Source organism: Oncorhynchus mykiss, chromosome 1 (assembly GCF_057628025.1).
Source record: "Oncorhynchus mykiss isolate SJ-2025 chromosome 1, ASM5762802v1, whole genome shotgun sequence".
NCBI classification, from domain to species: Eukaryota; Metazoa; Chordata; class Actinopteri; order Salmoniformes; family Salmonidae; genus Oncorhynchus; species Oncorhynchus mykiss.
Genome location: NC_143022.1, coordinates 26027363 through 26048422, shown reverse-complemented (window position 1 = coordinate 26048422; position 21060 = coordinate 26027363). Strand labels below are relative to the sequence as shown.

General features: G+C 42.7%; 2 protein-coding genes across 3 annotated transcripts; one reads left to right on the top strand and one right to left on the bottom strand.

Annotated features, from left to right (window-relative positions):
- Positions 1–1125: 1125 nt before the first annotated feature.
- Positions 1126–6224, bottom strand: tmem231 (transmembrane protein 231). Of its 2 annotated transcripts, none has more exons than XM_021594723.3 (7): positions 5085–6224; positions 4644–4810; positions 4430–4558; positions 4157–4300; positions 2240–2321; positions 2002–2107; positions 1126–1699 (listed from the first exon to the last, which is right to left on the bottom strand). In XM_021594723.3, the coding sequence occupies exons 1-7, from the start codon at positions 5221–5223 to the stop codon at positions 1537–1539; spliced, it is 930 nt and encodes a 309-aa protein (XP_021450398.3). In that variant the 5' UTR covers positions 5224–6224; the 3' UTR covers positions 1126–1536. The 2 variants fall into 2 exon arrangements, with proteins under 2 accessions (XP_021450398.3, XP_090071055.1); XM_090214929.1 differs by having other exon boundaries at positions 5415–5667.
- On the top strand, positions 6220–20460 carry gabarapl2 (GABA type A receptor-associated protein like 2). Its single transcript, NM_001165109.1, is given in 4 exon segments — positions 6220–6321; positions 10950–11005; positions 18959–19131; positions 20009–20460. Coding segments are annotated over 4 exon segments (354 nt in total). The 5' UTR covers positions 6220–6287; the 3' UTR covers positions 20100–20460.
- Positions 20461–21060: the final 600 nt, after the last annotated feature.

The window sequence follows — 21060 nt, the reverse complement described above, 5'->3', positions numbered from 1 at the left end:
TTGATTAACTGTTCATCAATCTTATGGCTTGGGGGTAGAAGCTGTTCAGGAGTCTTTTGGTCCCAGACTTAGCGCTTCGGTACCGTTTGCCGTGTGGTAGCAGAGAGAACAGTCTATGACTTGGGTGGCTGGAGTATTTGACAATTTTTAGGGTCTTCCTCTGACACTCTGGCCCTGGATGGCCCTGCATACTGTGCCGTATGCACTACCCTCTTTAGCGCCTTGCAGTCGGATGCTAAGTAGTTGCCATACCAAGTGGTGATGCAGCAAATCACGATGCTCACAATGGTGCAGCTGTAGAACTTTTTGAGGATCTGAGGGCCCATGCCAAATATTTTCAGGCTCCTGAGGGGGAAGAGGCGTTGTCGTGCCCTCTTCACGATTGTGTTGGTGTGTTTGGACCATGATAGGTCCTTAGTGATGTTGACACCAAGGAATTTGAAGCTCTCGGCCTGCTCCACTACAGCCCCGTCGATCAATGCATTTCAGTTCCACCCTTCTGTGTATTTATTCTGACTATATAGACTACCCACGTTCTGATCTTATCAGTGAATGAAAATGAGAAAGTACATTACAAAGTATCATTATAGTGGTGTAAAGTACTTTAAAGTTTTAAATACTTTAAAGTACACTTTAGTAGTGTTTTGGGGTATCTGTACTTTACTATTTATATGTTGGACAACTTTTACTTCACTACATTCCTAAAGAAAATAATGTACTTTTTACTCCATACATTTTCCATGACACGCCAAAGTACTCGTTACATTTTGAATGCTTAGCAGGACAGGAAAATGGTCGAATTCACACACTTATCAAGAGACCATCCGTTGTCATCTCTACTGCCTCTGATCTGGTGGACTGACTAAACGCAAATGCTTTGTTTGTAAATTATGTCTGAGTGTCCAAGTGTGCCCCTGGTAATCTGTAAATTAAAAAACAGTGTCTTCTGGCTTGCTTAATATAAGACATTTTAAATGATTTATACTTTGTTTTACTTTTGATACTTAAGTATATTTAAAACCAAATTATTTTAGACTTTTACTCAAGTAGTATTTTACTAGGTGGCTTTCACTGGAGTCATTTTCTATATGGTGTCTTAACTTTTACTGAAGTATGACAATTAGGTACTTTTTCCACCACTGCTTTATTAACAGTGCCAAGAGCTATGTACAAAATAAAAACTGATTCATAAAAAAACTAGACATTTCTTTTCCACATTCACAAATAATCACAAATCTGTTTTCAACATTTACACAGCACCGGCTAACGCTACATAGCTAACTGAAAATCAATCACTCCATAACAGTTCATTCAGTAGCACGGACTGATGAAGCTAAATATTTGAATGCCTTGTGTGTAGCGATGTGTACTAGTGATGTTTAAGTAAATGTATATGTGAAGGCAAGGAAAATACTGTATCCTGTGTGTGTTTGTATTGATCTTCTGAACATTTGGCCATTGTAATGTAAGTTGTTTGGTGATGTGGCCTCTTCCCTCCACAGTACCTCAGTATGGGAGGTGAACAGTTCCACTGAATCAAAAGTGGTGCTGTTTCAAGAGTGGTATAGGTACAGTCGGCAGCACCTGATTCTGGAAAACAAAGGTCTGAATCCTGTTGAAAACCCAGAGGAAGATAAGCAACACACTGACGTACTGGATCCAGGCAAATTTGATCATCTCCCAGAACCCAGGCCGATAGGTGGAGGCTCAGTCAAGGAAATACTGTGTGTGTTTGGCAATAAAGAATCTAAATCATCATCATATTTGTCTTCCCTGCACTTGTAGGCCTAGACAAACTAAACATTCAATATAACATTAATACCAGTGCAAGAAATCATATAGACAAAGAGACAATAAGGAAAGTAAACATGAATGTCTGGCCTTTGAACTTGCCAAAGTATGTGCATTGTCAAACTGGTTAGGCAGCAACTAACACAGAGAGAAAGGTGTATTTTCACAAGTCTTTTCAATACACACACACAGACACACAATAAAGGATATCTGACAACCTCCACTGGGTAGCGGACGTTAGCATTTATCTGGAAGGGTGTACCAGCAGCTCGACCCACAGTCCATACTGGACCTGGACAGGACAGAAACGTTGTCACTGTGTAAGGAAGGGGAAGTGTGAGAGTGAGAAACAGCAGGCAAACACATAAGTGGGCTAATTACGTGTAATCAGATACAACTCAACAGTGATCAACTTATAGAAACATGGCAAGTGAGAATTCCCACTTACAGTTTCTATCCTGATAGGATCCAATGACGTTGGCAAGATCATATGCGCTTGCAAACGGACTTGCTCCATCAATTACTGATACCTAGATTATAAAAGAAGACAATATAAGTCAAGAAGCACACAAAATATAAGTTAAGTACACAAAGCAGTATTTAAATATTGATTACCGGTTGTATCACTGCCTGGTATGGCAATTGCTTGGCCTCCGACCGCAAGGCACTACAGAGTGTGTGTGTGGCCCAGTACATCATTGGGGCCAAGCTTCCTATCATCCAAGACCTCTATACCAGGTAGTGTCAGAGGAAGGCCCTAGTCATAGACTGTTGTCTCTAATACCGCACGGCAAGTGGTAGAGGAGCGCCAAGTCTAGGTCCAAAAGGCTTCTTACCAGCTTCTATCCCCAAGCCATAGGACTCCTGAACAGCTAATCAAAGTGTTACCCAGACCCCTTTTTATGCTTCTGCTACTCTATTTATTATCTAAGCATAGTCTCTTTAACTCTACCAAAAAAGGTACATATTTCCTCGACTAACTGGTGCCCCTGCACATTGACTCTGTACCGGTACCCCCTGTATATAGCCTCCACATTGACTCTGTACCGGTACCCCCTGTATATAGCCTCCACATTGACTCTGTACCGGTACCCCCTGTATATAGCCTCCACATTGACTCTGTACCGGTACCCCCTGTATATAGCCTCCACATTGACTCTGTACCGGTACCCCCTGTATATAGCCTCCACATTGACTCTGTACCAATACCCCCTGTATATAGCCTCCACATTGACTCTGTACCGCCACCCCTGTATATAGCCTCCACATTGACTCTGTACCGGTACCCCCTGTATATAGCCTCCACATTGACTCTGTACCGGTACCCCCTGTATATAGCCTCCACATTGACTCTGTACCGGTACCCCCTGTATATAGCCTCCACATTGACTCTGTACCGGTACCCCCTGTATATAGCCTCCACATTGACTCTGTACCGGTACCCCCTGTATATAGCCTCCACATTGACTCTGTACCGGTACCCCCTGTATATAGCTTCCACATTGACTCTGTACCGGTACCCCCTGTATATAGCCTCCACATTGACTCTGTACCAATACCCCCTGTATATAGCCTCCACATTGTACCAATACCCCCTGTATATAGCCTCCACATTGACTCTGTACCAATACCCCCTGTATATAGCCTCCACATTGTTATTTTACTGTTGCCATTTAATTATTTGTTACTTTTATTTTTTTTAAATGTACTTCTCTTTTTTACTTAACACTAATTTTTCTTAAAACTTCTTGAAGCATTGTTGGTTAAGAGCTTGTAAGTAAGCATTTCACTGTAAGGCCTACACCTGTTGTATTCAGCGCATGTGACAAATACAATTTGATTTGATTAAGATTCCTGGACGTAAGGTTTGTCACTGTCATGACATATTCAGGTGCACTGAAGTATAACACCAATATTTGACTTTTGGGAGTAAATGCTTGTAGTGTCAATATTACAATGATGGAGCTTTGTTTGAGTGTATACTTTGTTATACAAACTGTTGGGGTGTATGTGTGTAAAGGATGTTACGCCACTTCCACCTGATTCGGCTGTTACTGATGAACCCTGAAACGTCTTACCCAGTCGCACCCTCATAAATCTAGCTATTTGGCAGCACAAGTGGAGAAACTTCAGACTGCAGACTAAGCTTCACAGATCCCCATCTGCTACATGTGCTCATTGGAGTCCCAGCAGGAGTAGGTCAAAGTTGCCCCTACCACTAATACAGCGTCAGGTAACCTAATGGTTAATATAAAGATTGAGGGTAATTTTATTCTAAACCTGTGGTTAAGGGCCATGTCTACAATGAACAATACTTTATGTGTTGTGTGTCTGAGAGAGATACAGAGAGAGAATGTGCCCTCACATTGTATACAGTGTGTAGACCACGGTGTGGAAGTGGGGTTCTCTGCTGGAGCCGCAGATCTCCACTGATGAAGAGCTGAGAGCCAGGAACTGAGGAGGAATGCTGCACAAAGGCCAGTGTCTGCATCACCACAGTGGACATTCTCTGTAAAGAGGGAAGAGAGACAGATGGAAGTGAAATACAAAAAGAGACTGTAGTAGTGAGAGGAACTGTATGGATGTAGTGAATGCATTGGACATTGTGTCGGACTGAATGGGGGGGGCGACGACATACAAACAGCTGGTAGGAGAAGGTGAGTAGTAGCTGGATGCTGTACACTTGTTCATCAGACCGAAGGGGAAGGTCAAGTCGGAATTTCAAACGGTCCAACTTCCCATCCTGATTCTGGTCTTCCTCTCGCACCTGCATTCACAACATTCCCAGAGATCAGTGAGTGATCTTTGTGTCACTTAAGAAGCACCATCTTAATAGTACTATTCATACTTACCGAGATAGAAGGAATTCTGAGGTTAGTCCCTTGCATGTTATTAAAATTGGGAAAGGTGCTCCACGCAACATAGTCACCACTAGTGCTTGTTGCTGCAATTATCAGAACCTGGTACTGGAACCGAACAACAGGTTGCTCTTCATATGTACTCCTCTTTACCCAGAACCCTAAATAGAGAAAAGGAATACCAGAATATTGTATCAAATCAAAGTGTCACCAACAACGAGAACATTTAGCTAAGGTTAACAACAGAGGATTTGCAACATACATTGATTTCAATTAGATAGCGATGATAGTGTCGAAAGGTTATCTTGCTGGAGTTATATCACCTTGAGAAAGGTGCTAGCATAAACTGAATAATTCCATAACAAGCTATATAAAGATCAAGTTCAACTCGCGCTAGCTACCTAAGTAAAATATTTTGCAATTGACTGACGTTACCTTGGCTCCTGTAAGCAACCAGGAGGGGTGGGATGTAGGTGAGACACAAGACAATACCAAGAAACAACGTGGCTTTGGTGCAAACGCTTGTTTTGTATCTAATTGAAGCAGGGTGAGAATAGACTTCATAAAAAGCCATGACGAATAGTTTTTAGCAAGGGGTGTTGGCTAGAGTTAGTAGTAGCTACAAGGCTAATGTGGTTACTTTGCAAGAGAGGTCGTGGCGTTCCAACAGAAATATAGGGCTTGTAACCAGCTAGTAGCTAAATCCAAAAGCACAAGTCAGCTCTAGAAAAACAGTTGGCAGTATCACGTTTAGGAGGTCCTTACAGGAAATTGTTATTGACTTCGAATCGAATTCTCCAACAAGTCGCGCCACTTTGTCTTGCTAGCTTAAAACTACTTCCCGTTGTTTAGCGTTCAGAGGTTACCATGGCTGCAGCGGCTGATTTCCTGGCAACAAATCCTTGTTGTACCAAAGACTTTTTACAACTAAATCAAGATAGACCACGGGCTGTCATTTCCAATGTGAACACATTGGAGCGAGTCATAGTGGGCAGACCAAGCAAGGCACCAGGTGGGCAGAGCCATGCATGAGCTAGCGAGATCCTATTGGCGCTTTCTAGGCACGTCTGCATATTCCGTTAGGGAATGCCTACTCTGAGAAGTGTGCATATGCAATAACTCAATTCGCCTTTGCGCTCCTAAACAACACATTTTTATTTTATTTTGCAAAGGGTCTATAAAGGTTCCACAAAACTATATTCATAACACATTCTAGTTTGGGGAACATAAAACTGTATTGAAATCAAATATTTAATCGATGAGAAAACGTGCAGAATATCGTCCAAAATCAATCTAGTTCCATCATCTCCCAACGACGGCCAGTGGGCTTTCTCCCACTACCATATTTGGTAGTGAGTGGAAACGCAAAACGGATGCATCGGATGAAATATCTGTCTCATTGTTCTGTCTGTAGTTTTACAGTTGACAATCCCCCCCTCCCCGGACCCCTAAAGAATAGAAATGGTACAACCAGACAGTGACATCACCACCACCTCCTTGGGCTAGACAGGCGTTCGAAGGGTTGCTGCTACATTGTTTACATTTTAGTTGTTTTACATAAAATCGACAATAACCTGCCTGTTTACACCTTCAGATTTGAATTTCAACATCACGTCATAGCGCGAGGATTCTGCAAAAATGAAATGGATGTTTAAAGAGGATCATTCCCTCGGTAAAGGGATTTTAATTATGTCACATGTAATTGCCTGTGTTATCTCCTGTACAGATTTAGTTATCGGTTTTGAAGTGCCAAACTGATGATGGCATGAGCAGAATAGATTGCATGTGCCGTACGTTGGGCCACAAACACACAAATAAGGCTTGGAGCTTGAACAAAAGGTTAATATGGTGAATGTGTTCACGTACTGGCCTACAGGTTATTCGTAAGATAATGTATTTTGTAAACACCATCATAACTTTTACTCGAATCACAAGTAGGCCAACGTTACCCTCCCTGAACCTTACTTGTTCCCTTCAGTAATGCATATTATGCATGCATATTAAGGTCTTTAAGAATAGGGAACATAATAGCACACTATTTAATATATATATATATAAACAGCATTTATTAATGCAGGTTATTACATTGAGAATTATTTTTTTAAAGAGACAAAATTGAGAGAGAGAACTGTCCCAACATATAAGCAGTTATAAACTAACAATTATCTGACGGAAAACGCCCATTTTGTCCCCCATTCTAAATGTGTTTTCATGTACTTTACACCATTTTCTTATTTTAATCTTATCACTTGATAAAGGATCTACTCAATTATGTCTAATTATAGGGCTTATATCTAGGCTAATGAAACTGACAGCATTGAACCTCCATGGAATCCTCACACTTATACTGTTTTCACATTATTGTGTCGAATCCGGTCCAAACTGTTCTGATCTGGCTTTGATATTTTCTTTTCACATAGTCCTTTTCAGCTTGGCATCTGTGGTGGGTGTGTAAACAGTCCAGTACCGCTCAGCTTGGCTGTACTTTGCTCACCTCAGTAGTTTGAAAAGGGTTCTAGTGTCATGCATGACATGGCATGGCTGCCAGAAACCAGCTGTATAATGGCAAAGGTTGAGCTCTAGTCTAGTAAATCTAACATGAACTCATATAGCTATCTAGATCATTACTATGTCTGAAACATTAGTTGAAAGTTGACAGACATATGTGTTGAGATACATGTATGTACAGTGCATTTGGAAAGTGTTCAGACCCCTTCCCTTTTTCCACATTTTGTTATGTTACAGCCTTATTCTAAAATGTATTAAATAAATAAAAATCCTCATCAATCTACACACAATACCCCACAATGACAAAGCGAAAACAGGTTTTTAGACATTTTTGCAGAACAGAAATACCTTATTTTACAAAGTATTCAGACCCTTTGCCAAGAGACTCAAGATTGAGCTCAGATGCATCCTGTTTCCATTCATCATCCTTGAGATGTTTCCACAACTTCATTGGAATCCACCTGTGGTAGATTCAATTGATTGGACATGATTGTAAGGCACACACCTGTCTATATAAGGTCCCACAGTTAATAGTTTATGTCAGAGCAAAAACCAAGCCATGAGGTCAAAGGAATTGTCCGTAGAGCTCGGAGACAGGATTGTGTCGAGGCACAGATCTGGGGAAGGGTACCAAATTATTTCTGCAGCGTTGAAGGTCCCCAAGCACACAGTGGCCTTCATTATTCTAAAGTGGAAGAAGTTTGGAACCACCAAGACTCTTCCTAGAGCTGGCCACCCGTCCAAACTGAGCAATCGGGGGAGAAGGGCCTTGGTCAGGGAGGTGACCAAGAACCCGATGGTCACTCAGACAGAGCTCCAAAATCCTCTGTGGAGATGGGAGAACCTTCCAAAAGGACAACCATCTCTGCAGCACTCCACCAATCAGGCCTTTATGGTAGAGGGGCCAGACAGAAGCCAGTCCTTAGTAAAAGGCACATGACAGCCCGCTTGAAGTTTTACAAAAGGCACCCAACGGACTCTCAGACCATGAGAAACAAACCAAGATTGAAAGAAACCAAGATTGAACTCTGACCTGATTGCCAACTGTAACATCTGGAGGAAACCTGGCACCGATTTTTTTCAGCCGCAGGGACTGGGAGACTAGTCAGGATTGATGGAAAGACGAACGGTGCAAAGTACAGAGAGATCCTTGATGAAGACCTTCTCCAGAGTCCTCAGGACCTCAGAATGGGGTGAAAACAAGACAACACAGGAGTGGCTCCGGGACAAATACAGTGCCTTGCGAAAGTATTCGGCCCCCTTGAACTTTGCGACCTTTTGCCACATTTCAGGCTTCAAACATAAAGATAAAAAACTGTATTTTTTTGTGAAGAATCAACAACAAGTGGGACACAATCATGAAGTGGAACGACATTTATTGGATATTTCAAACTTTTTTAACAAATCAAAAACTGAAAAATTGGGCGTGCAAAATTATTCAGCCCCCTTAAGTTAATACTTTGTAGCGCCACCTTTTGCTGCGATTACAGCTGTAAGTCGCTTGGGGTATGTCTCTATCAGTTTTGCACATCGAGAGACTGAATTTTTTTCCCATTCCTCCTTGCAAAACAGCTCGAGCTCAGTGAGGTTGGATGGAGAGCATTTGTGAACAGCAGTTTTCAGTTCTTTCCACAGATTCTCGATTGGATTCAGGTCTGGACTTTGACTTGGCCATTCTAACACCTGGATATGTTTATTTTTGAACCATTCCATTGTAGATTTTGCTTTATGTTTTGGATCATTGTCTTGTTGGAAGACAAATCTCCGTCCCAGTCTCAGGTCTTTTGCAGACTCCATCAGGTTTTCTTCCAGAATGGTCCTGTATTTGGCTCAATCCATCTTCCCATCAATTTTAACCATCTTCCCTGTCCCTGCTGAAGAAAAGCAGGCCCAAACCATGATGCTGCCACCACCATGTTTGACAGTGGGGATGGTGTGTTCAGCTGTGTTGCTTTTACGCCAAACATAACGTTTTGCATTGTTGCCAAAAAGTTCCATTTTGGTTTCATCTGACCAGAGCACCTTCTTCCACATGTTTGGTGTGTCTCCCAGGTGGCTTGTGGCAAACTTTAAACAACACTTTTTATGGATATCTTTAAGAAATGGCTTTCTTCTTGCCACTCTTCCATAAAGGCCAGATTTGTGCAATATACGACTGATTGTTGTCCTATGGACAGAGTCTCCCACCTCAGCTGTAGATCTCTGCAGTTCATCCAGAGTGATCATGGGCCTCTTGGTGTAAGGGCGTTCGTCTGTAGGAGGAAGAGAAGCGGACCAAAGCGCAGCGTGGTGGTTATTCATGTTTTAATAAATCACTACACACGAACAAACTAACAAAAACAAGAAATGTGAAAACGCAAAAACAGTCCTATCCTGTGACACCAAACACAGTGACAGGAACAATCACCCACAAACACACAGTGAAACCCAGGCTACCTAAGTATGATTCTCAATCAGAGACAACTAATGACACCTGCCTCTGATTGAGAACCATACTAGGCCGAAAACATAGAAATGCCCCAAAACACAGAAAAACAAACATAGACTGCCCACCCAACTCACGCCCTGACCATACTAAATAAATACAAAACAACAGAAATAGAGGTCAGAACGTGACACTTGGCTGCATCTCTGATCAGTCTTCTCCTTGTATGAGCTGAAAGTTTAGAGGGACGGCCAGGTCTTGGTAGATTTGCAGTGGTCTGATACTCCTTCCATCTCAATATTATCGCTTGCACAGTGCTCCTTGGGATGTTTAAAGCTTGGGAAATCTTTTTGTATCCAAATCCGGCTTTAAACTTCTTCACAACAGTATCTCGGACCCGCCTGGTGTGTTCCTTGTTCTTCATGATGCTCTCTGCGCTTTTAACAAACCTCTGAGACTATCACAGTGCAGGTGCATTTATACGGAGACTTGATTACACACAGGTGGATTGTATTTATCATCATTAGTCATTTAGGTCAACATTGGATCATTCAGAGATCCTCACATCCTCAAAAAAGTTTTAAATATCCAATAAATGTCGTTCCACTTCATGATTGTGTCCCACTTGTTGTTGATTCTTCACAAAAAAATACAGTTTTATATCTTTATGTTTGAAGCCTGAAATGTGGCAAAAGGTCGCAAAGTTCAAGGGGGCCGAATACTTTCGCAAGGCACTGTAACTGTTCAGCGACGCTCCCCATCTAACCTGACAGCTTGAGAGGATCTGCAGATAAGAAACTCCCCAAATACAAGTGAGGCTGTAATCGCTGCCAAAGGTGCTTTAACAAAGTACTGAGTAAAAGGTCTGAATATTTATGTAAATGTGATATTTCAGTTTTACATTTTTTATACATTTGTAAACATTTCTAAAAAACTGTTTTTGCTTTGTCATTTTGGGGTATTGTGTGTAGAATGATGAGGGGGAAAAAACAATTTAATACATTTTAGATTAAGGTTGTAACGTAACAAAATGTGGAAAACGTTAAGGGATCTGAATACTTTCCAAATGCACTGTATTGGCATTGCACATTGCTTCCACATGGAATGCTTAAAACAAGTGTGTTCCCTCACATCATCAGTAGAACATATCCAAAATGACTCTATTACTACCTACTATTACTGTTTACTGTGCTGTCTCAGTCTTCTGTTTATCTGCTGTCTTAAGTGAATGGAGGTAAATGTATGAGCTGTGGAAAGGAATTTCCTTTTAGGAGGACAATAAATCTATCTAATCTAATGTAAGTAGCTATATCATGCCACTACCTATGCCTGTGCATCTAATCCTACTTTTTTCTTCTCTTTCTCAGAACACCGATGTGTGGAGTCTGCCAAAATACGCAACAAATATCCTGACAGGGTACCGGTGAGTGAGTGAAAGGGATTGGCCTAGGGGTTAGAGTGTTTTCCGGTGTTAGTGTCTATGCACCCTCAGCCTGAAACAACCGGATGCATCCGGTTTTCAGCTGAAATGGAAAGCTAAAGCTAGTCTGTGACACAACTTCTGCTTTTCATGTGCCGGTACTTTGGCAACTAGTACGTTTTAAAAAATCTCCCGCTTTGGCCTGGATGTGTTAATGTGTAGTTCATACATGCATAATCTATAAGCAGAATTACTGTTTTACCTCAATTAAATCAAATCAAATTTTATTTGTCACATACACATGGTTAGCAGATGTTAATGCGAGTGTAGCGAAATGCTTGTGCTTCTAGTTCCGACAATGCAGTAATAACCAACAAGTAATCTAGCTAACAATTCCAAAACCACTACCTTATAGACACAAGTGTAAGGGGATAAAGAATATGTACATGAATACACTGCTCAAAAAAATAAAGGGAACACTAAAATAACACATCCTAGATCTGAATGAATGAAATATTCTTATTAAATACTTTTTTCTTTACATAGTTGAATGTGCTGACAACAAAATCACACAAACATTATCAATGGAAATCAAATGTATCAACCCATGGAGGTCTGGATTTGGAGTCACACTCAAAATTAAAGTGGAAAACCACACTACAGGCTGATCCAACTTTGATGTAATGTCCTTAAAACAAGTCAAAATGAGGCTCAGTAGTGTGTGTGGCCTCCACGTGCCTGTATGACCTCCCTACAACGCCTGGGCATGCTCCTGATGAGGTGGCGGATGGTCTCCTTAGGGATCTCCTCCCAGACCTGGACTAAAGCATCTGCCAACTCCTGGACAGTCTGTGGTGCAACGTGGCGTTTGTGGATGGAGTGAGACATGATGTCCCAGATGTGCTCAATTCAATTCAGGTCTGGGGAATAGGCGGGCCAGTCCATAGCATCAATGCCTTCCTCTTGCAGGAACTGCTGACACACTCCAGCCACATGAGGTCTAGCATTGTCTTGCATTAGGAGGAACCCAGGGCCAACCGCACCAGCATATGGCCTCACAAGGGGTCTGAGGATCTCATTTTGGTACCTAATGGCAGTCAGGCTACCTCTGGCGAGCACATGGAGGGCTGTGCGGCCCCCCATAGAAATGCCACCCCACACCATGACTGAGCCACCGCCAAACTGGTCATGCTGGAGGATGTTGCAGGCAGCAGAACGTTCTCCACGGCGTCTCCAGACTCTTTCACGTCTGTCACATGTGCTCATTGTGAACCTGCTTTCATCTGTGAAGAGCACAGGGCGCCAGTGGCGAATTTGCCAATCTTGGTGTTCTCTGGCAAATGCCAAACGTCCTGCACGATGTTGGGCTGTAAGCACAACCCCCACCTGTGGACGTCGGGCCCTCATACCACCCTCATGGAGTCTATTTCTGACCGTTTGAGCAGACACATGCACATTTGTGGCCTGCTGGAGGTCATTTTGCAGGGCTCTGGCAGTGCTCCTCCTTGCGCAAAGGCGGGGGTAGCGGTTCTGCTGCTGGGTTGTTGCCCTCCTACGGCCTCCTCCACGTCTCCTGATGTACTGGCCTGTCTCCTGGTAGCGCCTCCATGCTCTGGACACTACGCTGACAGACACAGCAAACCTTCTTGCCACAGCTCGCATTGATGTTCCATCCTGGATGAGCTGCACTACCTGAGCCACTTGTGTGGGTTGTAGACTCCGTCTCATGCTACCACTAGAGTGAAAGCACCAGCAGCATTCAAAAGTGACCAAAACATCTGCCAGGAAGCATAAGAACTGAGAAGTGGTCTGTGGTCACCACCTGCAGAACCACTCTTTTATTGGGGGTGTCTTGCTAATTGCCTATAATTTCCACCTGTTGTCTATTCCATTTGCACAACAGCATGTGAAATGTATTGTCAATCAGTGTTGCTTCCTAAGTGGACAGTTTGATTTCACAGAAGTGTGATTGACTTGGAGTTACATTGTGTTGTTTAAGTGTTCCCTTTATTTTTTTGAGCAGTGTATATATGAATGAGTGATGGTACAGAGCGGCATAGGCAAGATACAGTAGATGGTATTGAGTGCAGTATATACATATGAGATGAGTATGTAAACAAAGTGGCATAGTTAAAGTGGCTAGTGATACATGTATTACATAAAGATGCAGTAGATGATATAGAGTACAGTATATACGTATACGTATGAGATGAATAATGTAGGGTATGTAAACATTATATTAGGTAGCATTGTTTAAAGTGGCTAGTGATATATTTTACATCATTTTCCATCAATTCCCATTATTAAAGTGGCTGGAGTTGAGTCAGTGTGTTGGCAGCAGCCACTCAATGTTAGTGGTGGCTGTTTAACAGTCTGATGGCCTTGAGATAGAAGCTGTTTTTCAGTCTCTCGGTCCCAGCTTTGATGCACCTGTACTGACCTCGTCTTCTGGATGATAGCGGGGTGAACAAGCAGTGGCTCGGGTGGTTGTTGTCCTTGATGATCTTTTTGGCCTTCCTGTGACATCGGGTGGTGTAGGTGTCCTGGAGGGCAGGTAGTTTGCCCCCGGTGATGCGTTGTGCAGACCTCACTACCCTCTGGAGAGCCTTACGGTTGTGGGCGGAGCAGTTGCCGTATCAGGCGGTGATACAGCCCGACAGGATGCTCTCGATTGTGCATCTGTAGAAGTTTGTGAGTGCTTTTGGTGACAAGCCGAATTTCTTCAGCCTCCTGAGGTTGAAGAGGCGCTGCTGCGCCTTCTTCACGATGCTGTCTGTGTGGGTGGACCAATTCAGTTTGTCTGTGATGTGTACGCCGAGGAACTTAAAACTTACTACCCTCTCCACTACTGTTCCATCGATGTGGATAGGGGGGTGTTCCCTCTGCTGTTTCCTGAAGTCCACAATCATCTCCTTAGTTTTGTTGACGTTGAGTGTGAGGTTGTTTTCCTGACACCACACTCCGAGGGCCCTCACCTCCTCCCTGTAGGCCGTCTCGTCGTTGTTGGTAATCAAGCCTACCACTGTTGTGTCGTCCGCAAACTTGATGATTGAGTTGGAGGCGTGCGTGCCCACGCAGTCGTGGGTGAACAGGGAGTACAGGAAAGGGCTCAGAACGCACCCTTGTGGGGCCCGAGTGTTGAGGATCAGCGGGGTGGAGATGTTGTTGCCTACCCTCACCACCTGGGGGCGGCCCGTCAGGAAGTCCAGTACCCAGTTGCACAGGGCGGGGTCGAGACCCAGGGTCTCGAGCTTGATGACGAGCTTGGAGGGCACTATGGTGTTAAATGCCGAGCTGTAGTCGATGAACAGCATTCTCACATAGGTATTCCTCTTGTCCAGATGGGTTAGGGCAGTGTGCAGTGTGGTTGAGATTGCGTCGTCTGTGGACCTATTTGGGCGGTAAGCAAATTGGAGTGGGTCTAGGGTGTCAGGTAGGGTGGAGGTGATATGGTCCTTGACTAGTCTCTCAAAGCACTTCATGATGACGGAAGTGAGTGCTACGTGGCGGTAGTTGTTTAGCTCAGTTACCTTAGCTTTCTTGGGAACAGGAACAATGGTGGCCCTCTTGAAGCATGTGGGAACAACAGACTGGGATAGTGATTGATTGAATATGTCCGTAAACACACCAGCCAGCTGGTCTGCGCATGCTCTGAGGGCGCGGCTGGGGATTCCGTCTGGGCCTGCAGCCTTGCGAGGGTTTACACGTTTAAATGTTTTCCTCGCGTTGGCTGCAGTGAAGGAGAGTCCGCATGTTTTAGTTGCGGGCCTTGTCAGTGGCACTGTATTGTCCTCAAAGCGGGCAAAAAAGTGATTTAGTCTGCCAGGGAGCAAGACATCCTGGTCCGTGACGGGGCTGTAGACCCTGCCACATACCTCTTGTGTCTGAGCCGTTGAATTGAGATTCTACTTTGTCTCTATACTGACGCTTAGCTTGTTTGATTGCCTTGCGGAGGGAATAGTTACACTGTTTGTATTCGGTCATGTTTCCGGTCACCTTGCCCTGATTAAAAGCAGTGGTTCGCGCTTTCAGTTTCACGCGAATGCTGCCATCAATCCACAGTTTCTGGTTTGGGAATGTTTTAATCGTTGCTATGGGAACGACATCTTCAACGCATGTTCTAATGACCTCGCTCACCGAATCAGCGTATTCGTCAATGTTGTTGTCTGACGCAATACGAAACATATCCCAGTCCACGTGATGGAAGCAGTCTTGGAGTGTGGAATCAGATTGGTCGGACCAGCGTTGAACAGACCTCAGCTCGGGAGCTTCTTGTTTTAGTTTCTGTCTGTAGGTAGGGATCAACAAAATGGAGTCGTGGTCAGCTTTTCCGAAAGGAGAGCGGGGCAGGGCCTTATATGCGTCGCGGAAGTTAGAATAGCAATGATCCAAGGTTTTTCCAGCCCTGGTTGCGCAATCGATATGCTGATACAATTTATGGAGTCTTGTTTTCAGATTAGCCTTGTTAAAATCCCCAGCTACAATGAATGCAGCCTCCGGATATATGGATTCCAGTATGCAAAGAGTCAAATAAAGTTTGTTCAGAGCCATCGATGTGTCTGCTTGGGGGGGAATATATACGGCTGTGATTATAATCGAAGAGAATTCCCTTGGTAGATAATGCGGTCGGCATTTGATTGTGAGGAATTCTAAATCAGGTGAACAGAAGGACTTGAGTTCCTGTATGTTGTTGTGGCCACACCACGTCACGTTAACCATGAAGCATACGCCCCCGCCCCTCTTCTTACCAGAAACATGTTTGTTTCTGTCGGCGCGATGCGCGGAGAAACCAGCTGGCTGCACCGACTCCGATAGCGTCTCTCCAGTGAGCCATGTTTCTGTGAAGCAAAGAACGTTACAGTCTCTGATGTCCCTCTGGAATGCTACCCTTGCTCGGATTTCATCAACCTTGTTGTCAAGACACTGGACATTGGCGAGAAGAATGCTAGGGAGTGGTGCACGATGTGCCCGTCTCCGGAGTCTGACCAGAAGACCGCTTAATTTCCCCCTTTTACGAAGTCGTTTTTTTGGGTCGCCGGCTGGGATCCATTCCGTTGTCCGGGGTGAAAGGCAGAACACAGGATCCGCTTCGCGAAAGTCATATTCTTGGTTGTACTGATGGTGAGTTGACGCTGCTCTTATGTTCAGTAGTTCTTCTCGACTGTATGTAATGAAACCTAAGATGACCTGGGGTACCAATGTAAGAAATAACACGTAAAAAAACAAAAAAACTGCATAGTTTCCTAGGAACGCGAAGCGAGGAGGCCATCTCTGTCGGCGCCTATTCTGCATAGACACAAAATACCTAGTTTGAAGGCTGTGCATCGCCAATTACCCTACATTTACCTCCACAGGCCAGCCACCTAGCAATTCGAGTTTCAGCCAAGGAGGTTCAGCCCCTCGCCAATTAACTGACAGCTAGGAAGTAGAGCAAGAGAGAGAGAGAGAGAGCAATGACGTGGTGCACATATCTGCACATTTGTGAAGTAGTACGCAATTTTTGGGACCACTTTTGGCTCGTGGGCGCTACTTTCAAAACTACTGGCTAAAAAGTATACACAAGTTCTGGAGAATATCTTTAACAAGGTGACATTCCATCTTAACTCCTCATCCACATATACTGGATTGGTTGAACAGCACAGAAGAGAACATCAGACCGTTTTTTTTCTCGTCAAGACCTGAAAGAAAGAAATGCTGTATTTATTTTACGCCTTGTGCTGGGGAGAAAAAAAGGCCATTCTAAAATATGCAGTTTTGTCACACAACAAAATGCCACAGATGTCTCAAATTTTGAAGGAGCGTGCAATTGCAATTCTGACTTCTGGAATGTCCACCAGAGATGTTGCCAGAGAATTTAATGTAACTCAGTAAAATCGTTGAAATTGTTACATGTTGCATTTATATTTATGTTCAGTATAGTTATAGTTGATAAATTATTATTATTTATTCATTGTTGTGTCATTTTTACCCCCTTTTTCTCCCCATTTTCATGATTACAATCTTGTCTCATCCCTGCAACTCCCCAACTGGCTTGGGAGAGGTGAAGGTTGAGTCATGTATCCTCTGAAACATGACCCGCCAAGCCGCGCTTCTTAAAACACCCGCACGCTTAACCCGGAAGCCAGCTCCACCGATGTGTTGGAGGAAACACTGTTCGACTGACGACCGAAGTCAGCCTGCAAGTGCCTGGCCCGGCCCGCCACAAGGAGACCAATTCACACGCTCCCTCAAAACATCTGTGGCATTGTGTTGTGTGACAAAACTGTACCTTTTATTGTCCTCAGCACAAGGTGCACCTGTGTAATGATCATGCTGTTTAATCAGCTTCTTGATATACCACACCAGTCAGGTGGATGAATTACCTTGGCAAAGGAGAAATCCTTACTAACAGGGATGTAAAGTCAAATTTGTGCACAAAATTTGAGCGAAATAAGATTTTTGTGCATATGGAAAATGTATGAGATATTTTATTTTAGCTCACAAAACATGGGACCAACACTTTACATGTTGCGTTTTATATTTTTGCTCAGTATAAATACTGCACTCTGTCCCACAAAACATATTTGCTAGATTCATGATAGTGTTGTTAGAAGAAGCAAAGGAATGTGAACTTCAAAACATGATGTTGTTTTATTGGAAATTGTAGCTGTTGTTTGTTGGTAAGTAATTCTTCTTCTAACTTCTGACTTGATTTACTGCAGCTAGAAAGAGATCAGTTGATGACTTCTAAAAACAGCTTTATCTACAGATTGGTAGATGCTATTCATAATCCATTTAGGGGAAGTAGGGGAAGATTTCATACCATCTATGCTTTTGTCTGACTTGTTGGGGGAGTGGTCAAAATGGCAATTGTTTGCAAGGAAGTTTGTCGAGGATTGATGCTAGGGCTTTTGCTTCGCAAGCCCCACAACAATTAATTTGAAGAATTTATCTGCATGGTATGTTTTGTTGGCTAGCTAGCCAGACAGTTTTATAGGAATTCTTCACCCCCCAAAAATGTAATTAACTGCCAATATGCCAACATTCTGTTCAAACAATACAGTCAATCCATAATCATACACTGGCTGAAGTCAGTTGACGAAAGGACTTAGACAAGTTGTACATTTAAGAAGTACTGATATTGTGTCATATAATAGCACAAACATTTATGTCTGTTTACTTGTATTTTAGAGGCTGTTTATACAGAAAATGTGTATAAAACCCATATAAACTGAACTTAATTATATGACAATATTGTAGGTCGACAATAATTATTTTACACAATTTCTTCTATTTTACATGCCTTACTTTTATTTTCCTGCACAAGTAAAATCAGGAAGTGCATAACTGACGCCTCGCCTCTACTGCCATTCATTCCAAGTAGACTGGTCTGGATTTTTCCCTGCCATTTTCACCCCCTTCTGTAACTTTTAGGATTGATGGCATAGCCCCTCTAGTAATGTAATAGGATTTCTATAGGCGGTTTCACATATCCCTTTTATGATCCAGATCCTGGAGCGTTTTATAACCTGATCCGCGCTATAAAGCATGTATGAAATGCAAACAAACCCTGCCTGAAACGAATCCTGGACCTGGTTGAGTAGCGGGTCCAAGATCCAGGACCAGAGAGACCCTGTTCTACACCTGTTTTAATGTGTTATATGTCAATGTACAAAAAGGTCGTTATTGGAACGATGTACCTGGCTGAATAAATATTAAATAAATAAAATATTGAGCACACTGGATTGTGTAAAATCTCTGGAATGTTTGTTTTTGGCTGTGCGTACATCTTAACACAAAAGGATGTTATACGTCATATCCCTGTTGGTGTGTGTGTGTGTGTGTGTGTGTGTGTGTGTGTGTGTGTGTGTGTGTGTGTGTGTGTGTGTGTGTGTGTGTGTGTGTGTGTGTGTGTGTGTGTGTGTGTGTGTGTGTGTGTGTGTGTGTGTTTAAATATGTTATTAATCTGCTTCTCAGGTGATAGTGGAGAAAGTGTCTGGCTCACAGATAGTGGACATCGACAAGAGAAAATACTTGGTCCCTTCTGACATCACAGTGGCCCAGTTCATGTGGATCATCAGGAAGCGCATCCAGCTGCCCTCGGAGAAAGCTATTTTTCTCTTTGTTGACAAAACTGTTCCCCAGTCCAGGTGAGATTAAATTGATTTAATTGGAGGAAGGGGTGGGGCTGTGAGTAGTATTTCTCAAAACACTAGATGAGTCCTGAGTGCATTGTTGTTCACTCTGTCCCAATGATTCTACCGTGTTATACAACCATCCACATTTTACTTTTTGTCTTCAAGAACTGTTGCATTCTTAGACCAGCCTAGGTTTCATCCCATGTGGTCGCTATGTGCATTTGTTTGTGTCCATCTCTGTAACGAAAGACAATGAACCTTCAGTTTCAGTCTCTGTTAAATCAATCTCCCTGTGAAAGAGAGTATAGCCACACCAATCTCCTTCACTTACACCTAATCTTGGTTAATACAGAACTAAAATCTCACGTAATTTGATCAGACATTATGTTACGTAGTCTGCCAACAAGAAATGACTTTCACGTAATCACACCTACAAATCTACCCCAATCACACTCTCTCTAGCTGGGTCTGATTGTGAGTACTATCTGTCAAAAACCTGTAAAATACATATACCTACCAATGCATTATGTGGGTAGACTGTACACATGATTATGGGGTTTGACTGATTAAACCTTGAAATTAGATTCTTAAAAACTCAGCTTCCTTGTTTATCTATAGACAATACCATTCTGATGTAAGATAACATTTTTGAACAGATCACGGGTGACTCAGATATCAGATGAGGTCCTGAATGTTTATTGTATGTATTGGAGGAACCTTGATTTTCAGCTTATAGTATGGCCACGCGAGACTAATAGAGGAGTATGTTCATGCATTTGTGTTCTGAGTTCGACATTTGTCTGGTTGGACGATGTATCTGTTTTAAATCTTTGTGTGTTCTGGAAAATGTATGTTCAAAATGTGACCAATGTCTTTCTCTATCCTGCAGTCTGACAATGGGACAGCTATATGAGAAAGAGAGAGATGGGGATGGCTTTCTGTACATGGCGTACAGTGGCGAGAACACATTTGGTTTCTAGGCCTTCACACAAAGTTGAGTTGACACAACCCTTGCATCCTACTTGACCCAATCATCCCATTGTTTCTTGCAGACAAGCTTGATTGTATCGCTATCATAATAGAGAAAGATGTGTGGAAGAAGTGTGTTAGAAACCTCAACATTAATCATGCATTTCTATTACTAGTATCACTCATACCATATTATATTGAAACTATAAATTGTACGTTTGATTACTTTCAGGTAAAGAATGTTGTTGCATTATTATTAGCAGTTTAACATATTAATGTCAGCTATGATATACAGTAATAACGGTTTTGTTTTAATTGATCAATGTTCGATCAATGATCTGTTTATTATCTTTAAAGATGATATATACTGTACCAATCTTTTGAATATATGAAAGGTAAGGTAGCTTGATGACCAATAAAAACACATGAAATGGCTCTTATTCTCTGTACTCATTCAAAACAACAATTGAATTTTCTTAACAGAAAAATATTTGCGGATGCATATATCATTCTGGACACATACAGGAGCAAAGACTGTCACACATACTGTATATATTGACTCAGATCTCATGAACATATCTACCACTTTTCCGCATTCCACTTTGCCACATTCCTCAAAGCTCTCCATAGACACATGAAACTAGAATTGAAATAATCATAATTAAGACAAAGCAACCAAAAGGGCTAGGAGGGGACACTGACCATGTGAGCTCCAAACTCTTTTTAAACTCAGGTCTTTGCATGTCCTGACAAAATTGGCCATTGCTTCCTTGGCTCATCTACAAGTACAATAATGCTTCATGACATTGTATGGCTGTGTGCTTTCTCCTGTGTTTGAATGTCCCTCTAAAATCACACAGCATTATGGACAAACCGGTCTCTCAGTCCCTTGTTGCTGTGTCGTGCTGTGCTTAAGTGAAACAGCAGCAGGTTTAGGTCACTGCGGAGCCACAGTGAGAAGGCCTCTGAGCG

Coding starts and splice junctions, on each gene's coding strand:
- tmem231 (XM_021594723.3), bottom strand. CDS start 5,223: ATGGCTTTTTATGAAGTCTATTCTCACCCTGCTTCAATTAGATACAAA. Junction 2,108..2,239: donor ATCCTATCAGGATAGAAACT/GTAAGTGGGAAT, acceptor TTCCTTACACAG/TGACAACGTTTCTGTCCTGT. Junction 1,700..2,001: donor TACCCAGTGGAGGTTGTCAG/ATATCCTTTATT, acceptor CTGAGCCTCCAC/CTATCGGCCTGGGTTCTGGG.